Below are 23735 nucleotides of genomic sequence, written 5' to 3' on the forward strand. Positions count from 1 at the left end.
GATGTAATTTGCTTCGCGTAAATGTCTCACAACCGATAATTTCCACCACGGTGGCGTTGCACACAACACCGCCACTTTAGTATCATCATCAGCTCGTACACTTACGGTTCTCCAGCGGTCCGACGCACCGCAGCAGTTTGTAGTTTGGGTTTCCATATCCGAGTAGGGACTGCGCATTGCAAGAATTCGTAATAATGGCAAATTCAGTGCGTTTGCTAACTAACGTGCCTAGATCTGTGCCTCGTGTACTGCTTCCCGCAGGAACAACCAGCACGCCGCGAAAGGTAATCCGTCCGTGTCACCGTGCCGGACTGCGGATTTGCAAAGTACGCATGTGCAACAGCGCAGGACGATTCTAAGGTCAGCCGGAAAATTGAGGAGCGAACTCTCCAAGTTTTCTACATGAGCGAGCGCTTCGGAACTTATCATTTGGAGCGTATCTTGCTTGTCCCGCGAGGAGGTGTAGTTTCCCTATGACCTCTTATCAGTGCATACATCCCTTATCTGCGAAGCAGACGCCTTGCCCGATCGCCAGTGCTCGATCGCGCTGCGTTACACTGAGCGCCTGAAGCTGAAGTTATCAAATTCGTGATTGTTCCTAGCTCTTTGCGAAGTAAAACAAAACTTTCGCTTTATAAGAGCGCCAGCGACGCATATTGTGGGCTTCCGTCGCCGAAGCTTCGCCGTCATTCTCTGGGTATATCCCTTTGAAAAGCCTGCGTGATATATCACTTAGGTTTTTTTCGAACTCTGGCAGGTTCACTAAAGTGACGAAATCGAAACGTTATCCTGCTGAGTTCCGTCACTCTGCAGAAACTTGGCATGGAAATAAAAGCTTAAAACATTTGAATTATATTCTGGCCTTTTATCGTGGGCTACGGATGAATTTTGACCACTTGGGGTTGTTTTACATGTAGGAATTAACTTTATAACAGCAACAATAAAAAAATTATTAAAATTAGAAAACCTTTCAGGAAATGAGCACGTTATGGAATCAAACTTGGTGTCATGAACACAATTTGCAGCACATTGCTACAGCACATATTACAACAATAAGATTGCCTGTGTGTGTGCATTTTTCTTGACCACAGATGTTTTGCTTCGTAAAAATGAAAATGGTATTTTTTGTTTTATTTGTCTTCAGTACTTTTCAGGGCAGGCACAGCCTCCACATGCGACAGCAAAGGCAAAATATGGGGGTCGCTTTATGGTTACAATGCTACCTGGTGATGGAATTGGCCCCGAACTGATGAAGCACGTTCGTGAAGTTTTCAGGTAGATTGCTTCCAGCATATATATGCAGCCATCATCCTGGGCCTCCATAGACCTACCGGATGTTTCCTCAAGTACTAATTCTTAAAAACATTGCATGGGTGATCAAAAGGTTACTTTTCAGCAAAAAATTATTATGCCTGTCGACATCAGAAATTCTGTAATATTAATTGGCGAACTTGTTAATCAATTCAAAATAAATAAATATAGGGATTTTATTTAATTATTTTAAAGCACATGTCACACTTGCAGAATTGAAGCCAGTCAGTGTACAACAATCGACCATGCATCGACCAAGCGCATCGACCAAGTAAAAATCCTTAAACTAGATTGAAGTAAAAGCCACAAGAACAAATGATGAAAGGACACGCACAGCACTGGACAAGATTGAACAAAATTTCCTTTCAATGTTCGTTCTTGTGACTCACTAGCATGTTTCACTTCAATCTGTACAACCATGCTATCCCCAACCCCAGACATTTGGAAACTAGGGCTGGCCTAATGTACCGATTCCTTTTACACGATTCTTATCCTACCTTATCACGCCACCACTCACGACCTGGTGATGCATAGGCAAAGCACCGTTCAGACCACCAATGAAGCATGAAAGGCAAAAGAATTGAATAGATATTGTTACATTATGTCAGCCTATTGCTATACTGTCAACAATTTGCAACCATCAGCGCGAATTGTTGCATTCATAATGCAATATTTTGTTGGTAATGATTAATTTATGAAGTCGCAAAGCCATTTGAAGCCACAAGGACAATATTCAGGCCAATCTATGTACTGCCCATCATTTCTATGCTTGCAAAACTCCCGTGCTTTCACCTCCTGTAAACACTATAGCGCCAGCATTCCTTCTAGTAAATTTTCGGAGCAAGCTACACTAGCGCCAAAGTTCGCTCTAGTCATTTTTGTAAAAAGCTTTACAGTTTTAACAGAAGTTCATATCCATCTTGTAAATAATGTGACTGTGCTACAGCAAACTAGAAGGGAGCACTGACTATATCACATACATGTAAAGACAGTTTGGAAAAAAGATCATGAACAGCCACTGAGGCAAATTGTCAGTGCCCTCAATCAATAGTATAACTGCTTCTCCACCTGCCTTTCAGCTATGCGTAAGCTAGGTTAGCATAGCAAACAACGTAGTCATGGCTACAAGCCAGGCAAACAAGCAAGTTCAAAAATCCACGTTGGGGGACAGCTGTTGCTGCCAGCAGTTCTGCTGAGTTTCTGCTTTGGTGTAGTTCTCATCGTAATTTAACCATTTCACCTTGTCAAATTTTGCGCATGAAAAACACAGGTCTACAGCTACAACTGTGTGTGTGAGTGGTAAATGTGAGTTAAAATCTGTATGTTGTAAATTGTGCCACTAGTCCTCATGCCCTGCAGCCAGTCGTTCCACACAGACAGTACTTTGCTTATTAAGAGGTCACACTATGTCTGCGCCAACAGTCAATGTAAAATGCAGTGTTCTTGTTTGTCAGTTATCATGAGGCACTTGCTTTTAGCAGCTACTCGCGTTGCATGTGCTCCTCCAAGCCTCACGAACCTGCATGCAGGAAATGCTTTCGTAAATGCTCATGTGCTTGGAAATTTAGGGCCAGATTCACATGACCCCTGTCCTGTAAGAGCACCTTGTGATATACATGCAGGCTTGTAAGGACACACATAATCTGAGTTGCTGATAAAAACAAGTACCTTGGTAGAACTGCCAAATCGGAACACATCATATTAAGCTGACTGAAACCACAGGCACAGCATGGCCTCGCAATAAGTTATGCACACCGCAATGTCTATGTCTGACGACTAGCCATAGGGCACCAGCTAGTAATATATTGAGCAAGGTGATAGCCAGATAGCCAGGGCAGCGGCAAATCATGAGTTTACTTCATACAAGGTAACTTCTTTGAAACTTTGATGAGATCTGGTCTCGTACTTTAGCACATGACTCCAAGGATGAATACAAAATCCAAGCATCTTAATGAGTGAGACAACTCTAATGAATATCTTGCAAATTGATGGCATTTTAATGATCCAAAAAGTTTAGTCAACGATTGTGTACACATTCCAGACATGCATAGACATATGAAAACAAGACCTGTGTGGTTTTCTGTATCAGTTCTGAGGCAGCATTTCTGAGGCAGCATTGTGGAGCTCATGCATGTAGTATAGTAATGTATCATTCATGCTCTACTGCTTTCAGGTATGGCGGTGTGCCTGTGGATTTTGAAGAAGTTCATCTTGACTCTACCCAGGATGATCTAGAGAATGTTGATGAAGCCATCACGGCTATCAAAAGAAACGGCGTTGCCCTGAAAGGTTTGAAATGTTTGTCTTTGTCTCGACACAACACATTTGCCCTATTTTATAACACAACACATAGTGTCTGTGTTGTGCTGTCTCTGCTGGAGGCTTGAGTAGCTGTAAAAGTGTCGGGCATATTGTCATAGTGCAGTAGTGATGAAAAATCAGAATCACTAACAGAATTGTGAATGAAGAACCAGACTTTCTTTATTGGGTGAAATTGTGCCCAGGAAGCAAAGTAACACTTTAGTGACAAAGTCAGCGACAGGCACACTCGGCAATCATCGAGTCTAATTTCACGGGTTAAGTTCATCCGCTATTTATGCATGTATCATCTTACATTCTAGCATAATTGTTGGCACCTGTGCAAATTCTATAATGTACAACATAATTCACGTTGCATGTGCAGTCTGATTAGACATGTCTCTTTTGTCATAGAATTGGCAATAACCAAAAAATTTTGGTTATGTACCCAAAATGTCTTCCACCGAGACATAACTTGATAACAGCGATAATCCAGTGCAGCTGGTCACTGGAAAAAAGCAGAACAATGTATGTATTGCAGTATTGAAGCCCTCTCTTTGCTTCTAATAGAACAACTGCATTTGCTGCTAATAAGAACTACCGTATTTACTCGATTGTAACGCAAGTTTTTTTTTCCACATTTTTGTTACCTGAAGTCGATCCTAGCGTTACAATCGAATACGGAAATTCAAGTTGTCTCAAAAGTGAAATGATGCACCCAATTCTAATCAGCGAGTAAAATGTGCAAGTGAAAGCGCGCGAGGGACGCGCGCGCTTTCACTGAGAGTGAACGCACGGCAGAGAGCAAACGCAAAGTCTTCTGTTGTGCGAAAGGTCGTGGGAGGATGGGAAGGAGGGAGCGGAGGTGACGTTTAGCTGTGGCACCAAATGCGTATCTTGTGACCGGGCGCAAGGGGAACTGGCGACTCAATTTCCCACGCAAAAGGAGGAAAGCTAGAAGGCAGCGCAAGAGGGAGGGGGCACGGCTTTTACTCTGCCACCATGCTGCGTACTTTGCGGCTGCAGGATGTTGCGCGCACCGTATCTTGAAAGCGATCTCCACACGCCTCTTACCTTTGTACGCGCTGTGCTTTCGCCGCTTAGTTTCAGTTCAAGCGATAGACTGCACGAACCTTTGCTGGCTGCTGCTGGCGCACTTGCTCACGCTAGCGTTTTGACAGCGGTTGTGCACGGTCATCGAGTGTGATCTATTGATGTTTGCTTGTGCGCGCTGACACCATGCTTGTTAATTGAGTTAGTAAGCGAATGTGTCCAAGTTTATACATCCGATAAATGTACTGTCCTTACTCCGTATAGCTCTGTACTAATGTGCTATCGCAATTGATGCTTTGCCTTTCGAGTGAAACAGCGACTTTTTCATGCATCGGTGGTCTCGCATTACGTTAGCGGTTTTCTTCCTTTTTTTTTTTTTTTGCTGGACGCAACAAAAAGTCACCCCTCGCGTTACTTTCGCGGTCTTATTTTTTCTTGGCAGACGCAATGAAAAGTCATCCCACGCGTTACAATCATGGTCGCGTTACAATTGAGTAAATACGGTATTCTCTCGCATTTCTCGTGTTATGGTTTTGTCTTGTTTGTAGAATATTCAAAATATCTTAACTGTAGCTTTTCATCTTTAGTTGCATTCTTTCATGTTCGGCGCAATGGCTGCATGTTGTGGGAGGCTCTAAACACGTTGTTTCTCTTGGAAGGCAACATCGAGACAAGGCACAACTCGCCCAACTCCAAGTCCCGCAACGTAGAGTTGCGCCTACGACTGAAGCTTTTTGTCAATGTGGTTCACTGCAAGAGCCAGCTCGGCATTCCGACTCGCCACAACAACATCGACATCGTGCTGATACGCCAAAACACCGAGGGCGAATACAGCTGTGCCGAGCATGAGGTCAGTTCTCTGCAACTTCTTTGTCTCACTAGACGTGCGACTATTTTTAGTGCATTGGCGTTGTAAGTGGAGCATGAAGGACGGTACAAAAGACCATAAATCTGCGAATAGGGTGAGCCACTGACTCACCTTAAAATTTGTTAGAAACAAACGTGCTAGATATAGCGCAGAATCTACTGTAATGCCACCATTAGATCGAACCTAGCATACTAATGGTGATCAGGTGCAAGACTGTCAAGTTCTTCGTTGGTTTTATTAAACAGCTAGCCACTTATTTCAGTGCTGCCCCGCCAAGTTGTGCTGTGATAGAAATGAAGAAAAATTGCAGGCTTTTGAGCTGAACGCAGTAGACTCCATGGAATAAATGTGGAAAGTGCCTTTCTGCCACATTATGTGAATCGTGACATTTTTCTGCCGCTCAGTAGTAGTACAGTGGAGCCTTGTTATAACAGTGTTGCATATGATGCAAAAATGCTTTCATTTTATTCAGAATTTCTTATAAGCATATATTCTGATATATGTTGATACCAGCGACGAAAATTTTATATTTGCTCCATTATATTCAATAATTCGTTATATCTGTGTTTGTTATGTTGAAGTTTGGCTGTAATAGACTGCCTAATAGACCCCTGTATGTAGTATATTAATTTACCCCTGTGTTATTGTGGATTCTTTCACTGAACACAGAAATAAGGACGGCAGCACCGGCACCCAGCTGAAGTGGCCACTGTGCTTCACTAACCCTTCTTGGCAATGCCCGACAAAAAAATTTGTAAAGAGGCACATTCATAATCTACTCCAAGACGGCAGTGTAAAAATTAGTGATGTGAAATTATCGGTAAATTTACTATCAATAGCATAAAAAGACTATTGATAGTTATTGATAGCACTACTGATATCATATAATGTGTTGCTATGAAACTATCAATAGGGTAACAAGAACTATTGACAGTACTATGAATAGTATTGCGATAGCCCACTATTTACAGTATGATCAGTAGTTCTGTAATTCTTGGCTAGTTATATTAGCAGAAGTTTTTCAATAACTGACCATCAGTAACACTCAGTTCATCCAATTGGAAACAGGGAAATGTCACCAAGTTTATGTCGCATTGTTTACATGCGGTATGTTGCGTGATTTTACATTATCGATAGTGCCTATAAATAGTACTATTGATAGTTCTCTCGATAGGACTATCTCTGATAATGACTAAACTGTCGGTAGTATCGATAGTACTATTGATAGTTTTACATCACAAGCGGAAATGCATCTATCAAGCAACTTTTTATATAGTAATCTCTGATTAGCCAAGGGGCAGTGTTGTCTTAAGTACACTCATGGAAGCCAAGGAAAAGTCATATGTCTAGACCACTTTGTGAATACAGAAGCAAGGCTCAGAAGTAACAAGGTCCACATGATTGTAAGAGCACTGATAGATAAAGCTGCCATATCACTCTTTCAGATGGCAATTAATTCTATTGATTTAAAACTTAATTTCAGTGCATTCCTCACATCTTCAGAATAATAAAAAGCGTACAGCTGCAGAATAGAATTACAATTTTCAATGCTTTATTGAGTTTTGTCAAGTTTACAGAATGTGAACTCCATGTACTGAAAATTCACTACAGGAACATCCGATATGAGAACATCAACTATTTCATGTTTACAAGGATTGAACCTATCCAGCCACTTGAAAAATATGCCTGGTGCAACACATTGTAAAAAACAATGAAACAAGTGAACCCACTCCATACAACGACATACTCACACTGAGCAAAAATACCCAATCGGCTACCATCCCACTCATTTTACTAAAACATTTTGCACATTTTATTCAAGCTTTTAGCACAATTCCAATCAGAAGTGTTTCAAGACGTATGCGAGACATTTTAAATATCATTACTTTCATCAATGCTATTGATATGCACAATCTTGGTGTACACAATTGTGTACACATTGCCTTAAAGGGCTAATATACATTATATGACATTTCATGCATTATGAGTGAGAAGAACAAAGGGAACCAAGCTAGGGGCTAGATTTTTTGTTACGGCCTCATGTCGCCAACAAACAATATTGTGCTTTGTGCATAGTATCTCGCAATGCATGACATCATATCATGCATTCTATTGCATTTGCATTTCCAACGCCGTGCATTGTATCACATTTGAAACTGATAACCTGGAACAGATTCACTGGTGCAGCACCACTGAAGTGTCGCCACCTTCTCTTTTTCCCATGTCCTTTTCCTTGTATTTTAGAGCGTTCCAGGTGTAGTGGAGAGCCTGAAGCTGATAACAAGGAACAAATCAGAGGAGATAGCACGCTATGGTTTCGAGTTTGCACGACAAAATGGCAGAAAGAAGATAACAGCCGTGCACAAGGCCAACATCATGTGAGCTGTTTTGTGCGGCGGTATTTTTACCTTTTGGTAGAAAACCGCATCATTGTTGTTAACATGTTTAATTAAGAAGTGTTTGCAATATGTTTCAATATTGCATGCTACATGTCCATGCTGAACTGAGATTTATGTTTTTAATTGTATCTAGGGCCAGATTCTACATGGTGGTTGGATGTGATTGCAAAGGAGCATACTCGTAGCATGGAGTTAATTATTTCAAAAGATTCAGCCACTTCAGTAAATTTCATCACAAATTGGCCTTGTCATGAAGTAAAATTGTTTGTGGACACAGAAAAGTGTGGTTTATAAAGAATGCATAGCATTCATAAAACTGTTGCCACTCTGACTGCATTATAAAACCAAAAAGCAGATAACAAATGCACAGTGCTACGACATATATACAACGTTTAACATTTAGTGCATCATAAATGAAATAGTACATGATGACAACGTGCCCACAAGATGGTCATACAAGTGTGCTTACTGTAATGTAGTGCTTCTCAAACTTCACTCACCCTTTGACCTGTTGATAGGCATGTCTGTTGTTTTTGAAGAATAATGTATGCTCTAGAAACAAGATTCCATGTTGAATCTATAACAGTTAAAAATCTACTGCATTTCAGTTTGTTACCAGTGAGTAGAGTGATGCCCCAAGCACGAAATGAAGGGAGCCGACATCTGTCTATATTGAAGGCCGTAAGGTCTTAAGTGTGGCTTGGCATCACTCCTATCTGTTTTCAGTTTTATCAACGTTGATGTAAAGACTATGGCTCTGCAGAGATGCATTGTTGGAAATGTCTTACTGAGCATCTCACGAGTTCTTTCAATAGACAGTGCTTATTAAAGTTACACCTCTAAGGAGGCCATTGTGTACCCCCTTGAACTCTGTTGAGGACCAGTGGAGCCCTGTGTGGACCATGCTTTGAGAAATGCTGCCTGTAGTTAACTGCATCTTGTACTGGATGCTACATGGGTAAGAGAGACAAATATTAATGTCTTGCTTAGCCAGAAGCAGCGTCTTGTACCCACTTAAATTTCGCAGAGGTAGTATTTTTTGCAATGCAAGCTGCTCAAGATTACATCTGGGTGCAGCACTCGGTCTGTTTCATCCAGAGTGAGTTACAACTACATGTCATCCACATCAATGCAGTGCATTGCTTGCATTGCAAGCATTGCAAGTGCTGATGGTTCAGCTGGAAGAGCTCTTTATACCTATCTCCCTTATGTACTCTACATTAGTTACATGGCACAACTGTGAATACAGAAAAATGCACTGTTCATCAGCCATCCACATGCACTGACCGTGGTCTTCACAGGAAACTCTCTGACGGCCTGTTCCTCAAGTGTTGCACAGAGGTTTCAAAGGACTACCCCGAGATTGAGTTCGACAACATGATAATCGACAACTGCAGCATGCAGGTCAGCATAATCTCGTTGCCAAGGCTTGTAGTAAAGACTGGCACTTAACTGCATGTGGCATTCACTACATGAAGACCAGAGTATGTGTTTAACTTAGGACAGCATTGACATATCTGCAAATGCTACAAATGTTGTAAGGATGATGTTCAACATGAAAACTTTCGCAGCCTGTATTAGGCATTCTAATAACAAAACGTGGTTCAGCAGATACAAAAAGACTTCAAGGCAAGCTTCAACTACTGAAATGTGCGTGAAGGTGCGTAAATTATGGCTGCCCATTTACAGATATAACAATAAGTGTATTAAGTACTTTCTCATTGTCGATGACTTAGAAAGGTGTATGGGATCACAGATAAGAAACAGCTCTGAGGCATATTACAACCTAATAAGCCTAGAGAATTTTTATTTTTTTAACAATTGCTTTGAAGCTTCTTGTTGTACTTGAATGGTGAGCAAATCTTCAAATAATAATAAACAAATTGCCATATACATTACTATAGCAGAATGCTACGAAGAGAGCTGTTTCAATGCCCTCGAAAAGTAAACCTTACACTTGATGAAAAACTCATACTGTTAACTGAGAGGCTAGCAGATGGCAATCATTGAAACTTATTGAAAACTAAAGTGATGAGAATGGGAAATTAATTAATCGTGTAAATAAGTTTTGCACTTCAAGTTGCCAGTTGATTCAGTCTTGCACTGTTATCATCTATAGTCTTTTGGTAAACTAAAATGGTAGAATGATTGCCTTAAAAAAATTCAATTAGGGGTTCGATCTAGGATGGATTCGATTTCACATGTGAAATTTGCTTTCTGAGGGCACTGAAATCGATGGCCCTTTTTAGCAATATTCCACTACAGTCTAGTCAGCAGTGACCTTTCTTCACTAGGAACTTCTGCCACCTTGTTGATTTCTTCAGGACGACCTATTTTAACGAAGTTTCACATTAGAGTGTTTTGAAATAGTGCGAGCAAAGCTCTTGCAAAAGCTATGAAATAACATGTCCAATGTACACATCAGCAAAACGCAATGAAGAACTTTGTGGGTCCTGTGCACGTGCTGACTTTTGAATTTACTGTTGCGGGCTTTGTTGAGTGGCTTTGCTTCAATCAAAATTTGACCTCACTGATTATTTTGTCATAACAGCAAGAAATAAATGGTAAAATCAACTCTTGCTCAGTGTCATCTCACTCTGAGGACAAAGTATCAGTCATGCTTTGTCATTGTTATTGAAATCAGCTGTCAGTAATCACCCTGCTAGGCCTAATCCTATTGTTGTTGCAAAAGTGCTTTGATTTCTATTTACTAGGTGGTGCTATAGCATTTATTATTGGCCTTGCACTGGGATTGTGGAACACTCAGCTAATAGCTTACCAAAGGATGTGTGTAGCAGGGCTGTAGCCAGTTTTCAGGTTATCTATGCGTAAACATTCAGAAGACTACAATATACTAACATTGTCCGTTGATGCCTATTTCTTGCAGCTTGTGTCAAACCCATCACAGTTTGATGTGCTCCTTCTGCCCAACCTGTATGGAAACATTCTAACCAACATCGCCTGTGGCCTCGTTGGTGGACCAGGCATCACCTCTGGGAGGAACTATGGCCATGATTATGCTGTGTTTGAAACGGTCAGTGAACACTTTTTTTTTTTTAGCAGTCATTCAAGGCCATTACTGTCTGAACCTGAGTGCAGCACATGAAGTGCTAAAATAACACAGAACACACAGAAGCTGTTTACTTTGAATCGGGATCAAATCAATAGCAAGTGCTTCCCATGATTATCATAGCCATTTGCAGTGTTTGCGTAACTTTTACGAACACGGATTTTCTCTAGTACAAGACGTTGCTTCTCCCAGTCAAAAACAATTGACTCCAATTGGCTTTTCCAATAGGAATCAACTGGGACCAATAGGAACCAATTGGGAAATCCTTACTTCCAACTGGTTACAATTGGGTCAGAGGAGAAACCAATTGGAGCTGCCAATTGTAATGAACTGGACCCAATTGAAACCGATTGAAAAATTCCTAGATCCAACTGGTTATGATTAATTCAAAGTGGAACCAATTGAGTCCAATTGGACTTGGTTCCAACCAAGTGGGAAATCATTACCTCCAATTGGTTACGATTGAGTCAGGGATGCAACCAATTGAGTCCTATTGGACTTGCCAGTTTGAACCAGCTAGGCCCACCTTACATTCCCAACTACTAAATCTAATTGGACTACCAATAGGAATAAACTAGAATGTAACCAACTGGAAAATCATATTCCCAGTGTATGAACCCATTCAAAGTAACTGGAATGAGTTATAGCTGTATATATGTGCCAGTAGCGCACCCAGGATCTCTGCCAGGGGGGGGGGGGGGGGGTTGACAGTTTGCCAATACCATCTAAACAGCACTAATTTTGATTTCTTCACGGGAAATTGTAAAACAAATGCGCTTTTTGCAAGTGTGCAGACGATTGCGCGTCTTACATCTTAATTGCAGTACTCAAATGCGTAAGGAAAGAAAATGGGTTAAACAAAAGGGGGGGTTAGGTCGGCCTCAGGGGGGGGGGGGTTACAACCCCCGAATCCCCCCCCCCCCCCCCCGTCGGTGCGCCACTGATATGTGCATGCAGTACTAAGGCTATAGCAAACCTGTTTCTGACAGCAGGAATCCTATTTAGGTTTGCCTTGTGTGGTATATATGTGTATTGGTATTGCCCATTGGTGCAATTGGTCATTCCTTGCAACCAATTGGTTTCAAACCAATTAAATTGGTCACTCCAACAAAACACATTCCAGCTAGTCTAATTGGTCCAATTATGTACTAATTTACGATTGGAAATTTTCCCATTGGTACCAATTGGAAATTTCTCAATTGGAGTCAATTCCTTTTTTTGACTGGGCTACTGTGTGAACCTGTGTAGAAAGAGTCCAAGCAGAAGTTACAATAGACACAGTAGTGTTATATTGAATTCAGCTTAAAGTAGGTCTAATCACTTGCTCTTCTATTGTATTGCCTTTGAGCCCCATGTCTACAATTGTACATGCATTGCTTGCACCTGAGACTAGCTGCCAAGAAAAAATAACCATGCTTGAAGAACATATTGTATGTTTATTACTTAGGGTATCCTATCTAAAATTTTGTCCTCCATATGAAACTACCAGACGACAAAGACAAGGAAAGCATGTTTCATGGCACGCATTAACCGCAGGCATCAACCATGATGCCTGTATTTGAAAGGAGGTTCCACACCGGCTGCTAGTAGCGCACCCAGGATCTCTGCCAGGGGGGCAGTGCAAGGGTGACAGTTTGCCAATACCATCTAAACAGCAGTAATTTCAATGTCTTCACGGGAAATTGTCAAAAAATTCGCCTTTTGCGAGTGCAGATGATTGCGCGTCGTACATCTTAGTTGCAGTACTCAAATGTGCAAGGAAAGAAAAGGGGTTAAACAAAAGGGGCGGGGGGTTAAGTCGGCCTCAGGGGGGAGGGGGGGGTGGAGGGGGGGGGGGGCTTACAACCCCCCCGTCGGTGCGCCACTGCCGGCTGCCATGTTTTAGAATGATGCTGGCTAGCTCTTGCAGTGGACAGAGAGACAGCTGCCATCATAGCTCAATTTGTATTTCATTACATGAATTCCGTGGTGGTTGTGGTTTCGGCACTCATGCAAGTTGCCCTCTTCACCACTTTTATTTTTCTATCCCTTTCTTAAAGTATGAAGCCCATTGCAACTTAACTGTCATTTGTAATTATTATTTAAAAAATTTAAATAAGAAACTAGGCCACAACTTAGCACCACTAACTCTCTAAGTATACGATAGCATACTTAGATTGTGATGTCCAGACAGCTTCACATGCATACCTTCCACACTCTCACTTAACGAAGTGATGTCTCTACCCCTCGTATAAACTTGCAATTCCGTGAACGCTGTGATGTGCTTGCATACACTCAACAGACCTCGAGTTTTCTGTTAGATACCTGCAAAGTGGTTGAAATCTGCCTAATATGCTATAGATCAATGAGTGACTGATGGTGAGATTTGAACCTCTATCTTACAACACAGCAGCTCAATGCTCTAATGAGAACATCACAATCACATTGTTCTTCCATGCCAAATCACAATCTTCTCCTGTGCCAAAGTCACTCTTTGAAACATCTGGTGCCTGCATTACATGTCAGTTTCCCACATTCTTCTATTGTAATAATTAGCGCTTTGTTGTGCTGTGTTAAAATGCACTCGCTTCAGGAGCGCCCCACATTTTCCCTCGGACGGATAGCTATAAAGTGTGCGAGGTCCACCTCTAATGCTTTCTCATTAAAGAAAACAGTTAGTTCCCCAGTGCTTTCCTTGGCTTTGTCATCTCCTTTCATTGCCTGGTTGTTACTAAAAAATAAAGTCCCTTGGTTCCCCTGATTCGATCTTCTTGCTTTTGATTTTACCTGTGTCACAAGATCTGTTCAAGCGGGCTCCAAGGGCTGAATGAGGTGAACAAGGTGCAAATGGCAGGAGACGTGGAAAGAGAAGAATAAATTAGTAATGGTGACATGCAGTTGCCTTCCCCATGTGCTCATATTATGTGTGGTTTTATTACAGCAGCTATCATGCTCGATGTGCGTTAGAAAAAAGTGCCAGAAGTTGGACACTTACGAGTGGTGTGATGGCTGCTTAGTTTTGTGGTGCTTGTTTTAGTGTCTTTGACCATACCGATTTACACCAGGCAAGTCCGTGAAGTGCATGGTAAACAATGTTAGCTCAGGATAGCGACAACAGCTTGGGATTAAAAAATCCTTTGACTCACTGGCACTCGACAAAGTGAGGGCACGAACAACCACCCGAAGGTGGGGCGCCATAGAGGAACCTGTGAAGAACCTGTGAACCACGTGACAGCAGTTACACATATCAAGGACCACCTTTTCAGGCTGGAACTGTTTGAAACTTCTTAGCTACAACAAACCCAAAGCCGGGTTGTGCTGCCTTTGAAACAGATGACTCAGTTCCTGCACCTAAAACATTATCGAAGGTTGGAAGCACAGAAACCATGTTTATGAACTCAGAGAGACATTGAAATTTTCAAACATTTTGTAGTTGTGCTTCTAGGTTCTCATAGCCTTCCCAATTCTGAGTGCCACATGCCAGCTATTGTGCACACACTAATATCTGTCAGTGGAACTGGAAACCTCGGGGAGCCTTTGCAAATGAACAATTCTACACCACACAGAACATGTGTGAGTGTCAACCTGTCTTGAACATTGTGTGGTGAAAATTTGCTAAAAGCAGGGCTCTGATCTGATTCAGGGGACACGCAACACCGGAAAGTCGATCGCTGGCAAGAACATTGCCAACCCTTTGGCCATGATGAACGCAAGTGTCGACCTGCTGGATCATTTGGGGTGAGCCTGCTGTTGAACTTCGCACAATTATGATAGTAATGAATGGTGCCATCCAGAAATTTCATAATGTGCCTGCATTTGGGGCCGCTTCTTCAGTGGTTTCCACAGGTGCATGAGAGAAGTACTGGCCAACATTAAAATGTTTGCTCACTGTAATACTGCGGAATAAATGTCTTAAACTATGTTGCAAGCAAGAGCATTGCTAAAATGCTAGTCCTATTTCTCTTTCTTTTTTTTAATTGAGCCTGACATTTTCTTTTTTCAGATTGAAGGACCATGCAACTGTGATAAGACAGGCAATTGACAAAACTCTGAATGTTGACAAGGTATGTCAAGCACTTAGAAAGGTTAATCAAGCCGGTGTATTGTTCGAGAAATATGTTTGTGGAACCACGAGTGATGTGCATGCTGTATCGCGTGACGCGATAAAGCAAGACGACAGCCTCGGGTTGCTTGAGAACGAACGACTGCCTTTATTCGAGTGCGCTTATATACATGTCGGTGGCAAGGGTGATAGCATGCGCGGAACACCGTCTGCGCATAGCGCGTGCTCGGTTCAGATAACACACTCGATACATCCCCCTCTGTTTGAAAGGAGACAACACGGAAATTAACATAACACACTCGATACATCCCCCTCTGTTTGAAAGGAGACAACAAGGAAATTAACACAAGAAACTGCACTGCGTAGATTACGTGGATGGTTCATCTGTATGACAGTCCCGACATTGTTAACACAGGTTACACATCTGCTTCACGGCACTTGCACAAAGTTTCGGTTGTAAGTCAGATGGCGAGGGGGTCTACGTTGCCGTAGCGACCTCCTGAGAGCCGGAACAGGTGACGCACAAGTTGGGGCTTCGGACACAGTAGGCGTTGCGGCCCTTGGCACTGGTGACGCTTGTGTTGAACTGCCTTCATCGTCGCATTCGACAAGCTCTGGAGGATCTCTATGAAAGGCTTCTTGAGTGGGTAAAATGTGTTGCCGGTTACGTCGCAGAAGCCTACCTCCCTCTGTGAAGACGTTGTAGGACCGGGGTTGAGCCAACGGCTGTATGACCTTTGCTTTAGTAGTCCACGCCCCGTTCTTCACTCGTACGACGTCTCCTTTCCTTAGAGGAGCCAGTGGGCGCCTGTTGGTCTCCATTTGGCGGTGCTTGAAGACCGGGTTTCCGGGCTTCCTTTGGATGCATGGCAACGTCGAGCGCAGGATCCGACCCTGGAGCAGCTCCGCAGGCGATCGGCCGTCGGCTTCCAGCGGTGTAGTCCTGTACGAAAGGAGCCCCAGCCAAACATCTTGTTTAGCTTCCATGGTTTTCTTTAAGATTCTCTTTACTATCTGTACGCCTTTTTCAGCAAGTCCGTTGGACTGCGGGAATCCTGGGCTGGAGGTAACATGCCGAAAGTCGTATGCTCGTGCAAATGCAGCAAATTCCTTGCTTGCAAAGTGTGGGCCATTGTCTGTACACACCTCCATGGGGATACCATATCTGGCAAAGATAGCCCTGATTGATTCAATGACAGCTCTCGCCGACGTTTCTGTGAGCATATCTACTTCGGGAAAGTTCGAGTAGGCATCGTAGGCGCAGAGGTACGATTTTCCGCCGTAGTGAAAGAGGTCTATACCAACCCTATACCAGGGTTGGTCTGGCCCAGGACGCATCTGCAGTGGCTCTCGCGGCTGGCAGTACGCATACTTTTTGCAAACTGCGCAGGTCTGAACAAATTTGTCAATATCAGAATTCATTCCGGACCAAAACACTGAACGCCGCGCTCTTAATTTGCTCTTATTCAAGCCAACGTGTCCTTGGTGGATCTTTTCCAAGATTTCCCTTTGCATGTTTGCTGGTATTATAATCTTGCAGCCTTTAAGAAGGACGCCTTTGACTTCAGACAGCTCGTCAGCAAATGACTTAAGCTGTCCTTCGATAGGCAGGCCGGTAACAACGCTGTTACGAACAGCGCTTAAGTACGGGTCTTTGCTTGTTTCCGCTACAAGCCGGTTCCACGTGTCATCACTGACAAGTGACGATACTAAACTTACAGCGTGCACGTCTGCGTCGTCAGTCGTGATGTCAGGCCCGTTGTCTTTGATTGAAGCCCATGATAACAGGTCGGCGAGCACCAGCTGCTTCCCTGGAACGAAGCACAAGTCGATGTCGTAACGCAATAACCGCAGGAAAAACCGCTGCAGCCTGGGCGGAATATCGCCTATTGCTTTTTTATAGATGGCAATCAAGGGGCGATGATCAGTTTCTACTATGACCTTGCGTCCGTATACAAAGTGGTCAAATCGTTCACAGCCGTACAGAATGGCCATTGTCTCTTTTTCTATTTGAGAATACCGCTGCGCCGTATCCGATAATACCTTCGACGCATATGCCATGGGTTTCCAATGGCTGCCATGACGTTGTAGAAGCGCGGTGCCCATTCTATTTTGTGACGCATCGCAGGACACTTTAGTTTCTTTTTTGGGATCGAATATTGCTAGCAATGGGTGTTTGCTTAAAGAATCGCACAGTTGTTTCCACTCGTTCGCGTGGTTTTCTGACCATTCAAAAACCGCGTCGTTCTTGATCAAGCTTCTGAGCAGTGTTGTTTTCTGAGTGAGCGACGGCACGAACTTGGCAAAATAGTTTACAACACCCAGCATTCGTTGGACTGCCAGTTTATCGGCAGGCGGCGGCATTTCTATCATACCCTTTATTAAGGAAGGGCTGGGCCTGATGCCTTCAGCACCGATAACGTCGCCCAGGAATTCGATCTGTTTGACGCCGATTGTGCACTTTGCTCGATTGAAAGTTAAGCCCGCCCGTTCTGCAGCCTGTAGTGCAAGGCGCAGACGTTCGTCGTGCTCTCTCCTTGATGTACCCCAGATTAGTATGTCGTCAACATATACTTTTACACTTTTACACCAGGGACTGCTTCAAAAATTTCATTAAGCGTCTGCTGAAAAACTTCTGGCGCCGACGAAATGCCAAATGGCAACCTCAAAAAACGGTAACGTCCAAACGGCGTTGAGAATGTACAAATCCTCGACGGTTCTTCGTCTAACGGGATTTGATGAAACCCAGAGTTCGCATCCAATCGTGTAAAGACTACGGCGCCTGCGAGTTCTGCTTCGATATCTTCGCGTCTCGGCATTTCGTAGTGTTCCCGCTTTAGATTTTCGTTAATCTTTCGGGGATCAATGCATACACGGAGCTTGCCGTCCTTCTTTCGTACAAGAACAAGTGGGCTCACCCAATCTGTAGGTTCCTTGACTTTGACGGCTATTCCTGCTCGCTCCATGCGCTGTAGTTCTTCCTTGAGTGGTTCCTGCAGGGCCAGGGGCACCCGGCGAGTTGTTTGGACGACTGGTTTTGCTCCCTCGCGAAGCACCATCCTGTAGCGTCGCTAAACGCAGCCTGTGCCAGAAAACAAGTGGGGAAAGTCTTTAATTACTTTCTCTGAGCTGTTTTCAGATACACTGTGGACTTGTCGGGACAGAAGTCCTGCTTGTTCACATGCTTGCAGGCCAAGTATTGCTTGACGTCCGTTGCGCACAATGAAGAAGTCCATTATGGTTTTGCGACTGTTAATTTCGACTTCTGCCCTGATAACACCCAAGTGTTTAATCAGACCCCCACCGTATGAACGCAAGATCGCACTGCTCGGTTGCAGTGGTGGCTTCGGGTGCATTGTTTTATAAGGTCCGAAGGGCAGCAAGTTGGCTTCAGATCCCGTGTCCACTTTGAGTTGCACTGACGCATTGTTCACGCGTGCTTCTACAGTCCAGTCGCGTTCACTGTTGATCTTGTTAACCGAAATATCGAGGACGTCAAAGTCGTCTTCCGACTCTTCCAGTTCGTCGACATTAGCACTCGCCCTACAGCAAACTGCGAAGTGGTTCTTTTTTTTGCACTTTCTGCATGCCTTTCCGAACGCAGGGCAATTACGCGGCTCGTGTGTTCGCCCGCATTTCCGACACTTGTAGTTTCTGCGCCTTTCAGTACGTGCCACAGGTCTTTGATTGCGCACCGGGTCAACCTGCTTTATATCTTGATCCCAAGCTTCTTGGTGCGAAGCGGATATTTCTGCCGCCTTGCAAGCTTTCTCGGCATTTTCCAAGGTAAGCTTGTTGTCTGCTAGCAGCTTCTCTCTTAATTTAGTATCCCTAGTTCCGAAGACAATTTGGTCTCGGACCATTGAATCAATCAATGCACAAAAGTTGCATGCTCGGGCTTGAGTCTTCAAATCCCTCAGGAAATGTTCGAAAGGCTCACCCGGCTCTTGGACCCTTTTCCGGAAGACGTACCGCTCGTAGACTTCGTTTTGTTGGGTGTCGCAGTACTCCTCGAACTTCTTGACCACCGTAGCGTAGTCAAGGTTGCTTTCGCCTTCCGCAAAGGTGAAGGTATTGTAGACCTCGATGGCTTCTTCGCCTGCGATACTCAGAAGAAGGGCACCTTTCGCACACTCCGGGCGAGGCTTCTTGTCGGTGGTTTCGGCCGACGCCAAGAACAGGTTGAATTTCTGTATGAACAACTTCCAGTTCCTACTGATGTCCCCTGTGAAACGTAGCGGGTCCGGTGGCTTTAGAAATTCCATTGCTGTTGTTTTCCAGGCACTTCTGACACCATGTATCGCGTGACGCGATAAAGCAAGACGACAGCCTCGGGTTGCTTGAGAACGAACGACTGCCTTTATTCGAGTGCGCTTATATACATGTCGGTGGCAAGGGTGATAGCATGCGCGGAACACCGTCTGCGCATAGCGCGTGCTCGGTTCAGATAACACACTCGATACACATGCAACCTTCTTGCAGCTTAGACCACACAACCCAGAATTACTGTATGCATTTCTGCGTCTGCTTTCCTGTGCAACATTGGCATTGTGCCTCCAATTTGCGATATAGTCTTCTTTGCACTGGGTAGCAGTTGATTGGATCAGTAGCTGAGGTTCGGCGTTGTTGGGCAGGTGTTTGTGCCGAGGTGCACTACAAGGCATGTTCAAAGAGAAAAAGAGACAAAGAAAAAGAAAAGAGAGAAATGCAGAGAGTAACCAGGTTGAAACTGGTTTGCTACCCCACACAGGGGGAGGGAGAAACAGGACAAAACGTGTTACGATAGCAAGCAGTCAGGATGCATTTCAATTGAAAACCAAACCATCAACCAGCAACAAAAAAAAAAAAAAAAGAGTTTATTGCGAGCATGCCCTAATTATATAAAAGATCAATTGGTTTGGAAAAAAAGGAAAGTAGAAGGAGCTTGTGTGGTGTGCATAGCTCAATTCCGAGCCACTAACATTGCAGCAAAAAGGGAAGGGGAACAATGTTCACTGTGTGTTCAGAGGCAGTTGGCAAGGCCAGTCATCTTTAAAAAGTGCAGCAGCACTCCAGTAGCTTTCTTGGTGGATGACGGTAAAGTCCATCGTGCCAACATCTTTACGTCCATGAATAAGCTATATAGCATGATGACTGCGAGATCAGTGCACAGCCAGTGGAAAAGGCCCAAGGTATTATAATGGCTGTGCTTATTTCAACTAGAAGTGACTTTGTATGAATGGTTATTCTCAGTTGAACTAGAGTGGCCAAAGCAGTGTGCCATGAAAGCATTATTTCAACACTCCTAATAAAAACATCTCATGCATTTTTGCAATTCCCATGTGGGAAGTGATGCATGAGGTCACAGGTGTCTTTCCTTTCTTCACATTTCATGCCTTGAGCTGGTTTTGTTCTCACATTTTTGCATCGCTTGTGCCGATCAGGCCTGCATTTTCATGCATGCTTTTTTCTGCTTGCTGTCTAGTGTCTAATTCATCTTTGCCAAGAATTGTGCAACTTCATTAACTCGCATAGTTTCAGACATTTTTTGTTTCCTTTCAATGGTTCACCAGCATATGTTTCTCCCTACTGTCATAATTTCTTTGGTAATCCATTCACCTGTTCAATATCTCGATTTTTATTCTTTCATCATGGTAGCCATGAGTCATTTAATTTATTGTGCACTACCAGACACATCTCTCTTCTGTGTTTTGCGTTCATTTGTTTTATACTTTTTGTGTTCATCACCTCTAGTATGTCATTTTAATATTGTGCTAAGACCTAATCTGGTATCCGTCTGCTGTACTAATAAAAAAAGATGAAAACAAGCGCACAAAAAAAAAAATGAGCATGCTAACACATCTTATTGTCTCAGCCGAGACATGTGGTGTCAAGTTCTGTAACCAAGAAAAAAAATGCTTTTCTTAAAAGTTCCACTTATTTGTTGATGTCTGAAAAGGTACTCGTTAATTGATTTTAACATAGAAAAATATGATGCGCTTTATATCTTGAAATAGTCTTAGTACCACTGGATGATCTTTTTAAAGCAGATCTGAAAACCACACGAAAATGCACTGTGCACAGTGCTTTTGATGAACACCAAAAGCATTGTTGCTGTTGTGGTTTGCCGTTTTTTGACTCCATGTTTGTTCTCTTAATTTTTTGCAACAGATCCACACACCAGATCTGGGTGGCCAAGCAAGCACTCGAGATGTCGTCAACAACATTATCAAAGATGTTCAAGAAACCACAAGGCTTTAGGCCTTCAGCGGATACCTATGCTGCATTGTGCGCATCTGCCTACACATGGTAGTCACAACACAAACGCTGCTCTGTTGAAGAAGGGGAGATTATTAGTTTTGAGATTTTACAGCCTGGTGGGCGCTCGCGTTAGATGCACTTAGCATCCACGAAAAGCAGTGTTCATTTCGATCAAGTATTCTATAAGATTTTTAAGAAAGGTGTTTCTTAAGCAAGAGTGTGGTTAGCCTGGCTACAAAATGACAGGCACCAGGGACTCCTGTCTTGTGTTCTGCTTAACGAAGGCAGAATAGGTACATGGGTTTGAGTGAAGAGGGCCATAAATGCGCTTTGCAGTCGTTAACACTACTGCAGCGGTCACAAATCCACATGAAGCACCATGCACAGAAGTTTGTGTGCACCGTAGTACTACTGCTGTAGTAGCAATGCTACTACAGCAGCAGCTACTGCACAGTAGCAGTACTACTATGCATAGAGTGCATGTTTAATTAGTAGGCGGTCAAAATTAATCCAAAGCCCTCCACTTTGGCATCCTTGATGATCCACTAAGCACTTTTGGAACATTCATCCCATAATTTTTAACAAGCTTTGCAGGCCATGTACACAGCTCGGGATGTTTTCAAGACCGATGCTCTGTCCTGCAGGAATAACTCGAGGATGAAACAAGAAATGGAGTAATTCATGCCCAGTTCCTGAAAAATGGTGGTGAAGAGCAATACATAATTTCTTTCCACTTGTTTAGTGCAATCTTACAGCATCTCAAGCTCTTCTATGCTTGTAATTCTGGTCATTGTTTGCCTTATTTATATTAACTTTAGCAATATTTATGAGCATTTTTATTCCCAGTTGTACAAAGTAATAGCTTTTAGTATCTTCTACGCCCAAGGTTCAGAAAGTGTTTTTGATTTCTGCAACCATTATAGGCAGCACCTGAGTTGTGACTGTATAGAGATCATTCACTCAGTTTGATTTCTGTACCCAACACAGGCAGCTTCGAGGCTTCGGCTATACGACATGTCAATGCCATTTCATTAAACAGTTATTGAAAAAGCACATTTGGAGTCATCTGTTTCTTCTGTAACAGTCCACAACAATGTTAATTGCTCACATACTCAACCTTCTTACAGCAATAGCCCATTAGTATTGAGAGCGTGACTTCCTCAAGCTCTCATAGGATCCATGCCAGTATCATCGTCATATTTCGTTGGCAGAAGAAAAAGTTGCCAGAAACAAACAGCCTATTTGTCTCCACTCAAGATTTCCTTAACATTCAAAATTTTTACAGCGATGACTCACTAAAGGCCAACCACAACGAAATCCTGGACTACGTAAAAAGCCTATTTTCAGATAGTGTAGACACAGTAGCCTATGTGCAAAATGTTACGTTTGAAATACAAGTAGATGCATCACGAAAAGCTCACTAAAGCGGGCATTTTTAATGCCGAAACTGAAAAAAAATTGCACCGCCTTTACCGCTTGCCGTAAGTGATGCATGACCCAGAATGTTGACAACCAGCACTGCTCCTGGGTATGACCTCCAAGATTAGGTAGTTCCCGTGGCTGCCCACGGCTGCCCACGACACACTGGAATATTTCCGAGGCGACATGCTGAGATTTAAGTCATATCTGTTAACCACCAGGTGGCACGCATGTCAGCTTAGGTGCTGAAAAATAGACAAGTACCTGCTCTACTGATACTAATAATTTATAAGCAATTTAGCCAAAGTGAAATTTAGTTGCATTTGGCCGTTAAGGGTTCTTTCTCAAGCTTTTATGGCATCTTTCACCAGTATCATGACCATGCTTCGTTGGCAGAAGAAAGAGTTGCCAGAAGCTAACACTTGACTTGTCCCCACCCAAATCCCAAACCTGACAATGCTTACACATTCATAAATGTCACGACGACGGCTTTTTTTCTTTTTTTTTCTGTACAGCTTTCATTGTGTCTGCCGCTGGTATAATCATCATGTTTACCATCGTCATCTACCTGGCAGAAGTTTAACTATGAAAGAAAACTTTATCTGTCCTCACCTTGTATTGGATACTGAACCCACAACGTGGGAGCGATTGTGCTGACCCACCACACCATCATCGGCGCAGTCGTTACAGTCAACATCGTTGTCAATGGCATTTTTGATGTTGGGTATTAGTGGCAGTAAGGACAAAAGGAGGTAGGAAATGAAGGACCACAGGCATCATAACTCTCATTTCTCAGTTTACACCTATACTGTGGCCGGGAGAAAGATGGAGGCTAAGAGTAAAGATATAGTAGAGACAAATGTTACAATAAGATATATGTAAAGAAAATATGAAAGAGTGAAAAGAGGATACACCAATACATTGTAGTGGGGATGAAGCAACGAACGCAGCAGTGGGACTCTGTCTTGGCTGGAGGTGCGAGCGTAGATCGCGAGCTGCTGATGCTGGCTGAGACTGTCTTTGTGCCGGTCGTGC

The 23735-nt window shown here is 43.2% G+C and overlaps 1 protein-coding gene across 1 annotated transcript; it reads left to right on the top strand.

The window, feature by feature from the left end:
• The first annotated feature begins 109 nt into the window (after positions 1 to 109).
• Positions 110 to 22336, top strand: LOC119461306 (isocitrate dehydrogenase [NAD] subunit gamma, mitochondrial-like). The gene is made up of 10 exons (XM_037722557.2): positions 110 to 284; positions 1145 to 1275; positions 3485 to 3600; positions 5322 to 5512; positions 7775 to 7908; positions 9231 to 9333; positions 10817 to 10963; positions 14622 to 14716; positions 14982 to 15042; positions 21192 to 22336. Exons 1-10 carry the CDS (start codon positions 195 to 197, stop codon positions 21279 to 21281), a joined length of 1158 nt encoding a protein of 385 aa, XP_037578485.1. The 5' UTR covers positions 110 to 194; the 3' UTR covers positions 21282 to 22336.
• Positions 22337 to 23735: the final 1399 nt, after the last annotated feature.

Source organism: Dermacentor silvarum, chromosome 8 (genome assembly GCF_013339745.2).
Source record: "Dermacentor silvarum isolate Dsil-2018 chromosome 8, BIME_Dsil_1.4, whole genome shotgun sequence".
NCBI classification, from domain to species: Eukaryota; Metazoa; Arthropoda; class Arachnida; order Ixodida; family Ixodidae; genus Dermacentor; species Dermacentor silvarum.

Excerpts from the sequence above, each read along its gene's own strand:
- LOC119461306 (XM_037722557.2), top strand. The coding sequence starts at position 195 with ATGGCAAATTCAGTGCGTTTGCTAACTAACGTGCCTAGATCTGTGCCT. Across the intron at positions 285-1,144 it reads CAACCAGCACGCCGCGAAAG|TACTTTTCAGGGCAGGCACA; the intron begins GTAATCCGTCCG and ends ATTTGTCTTCAG. Across the intron at positions 10,964-14,621 it reads ATTATGCTGTGTTTGAAACG|GGGACACGCAACACCGGAAA; the intron begins GTCAGTGAACAC and ends GATCTGATTCAG.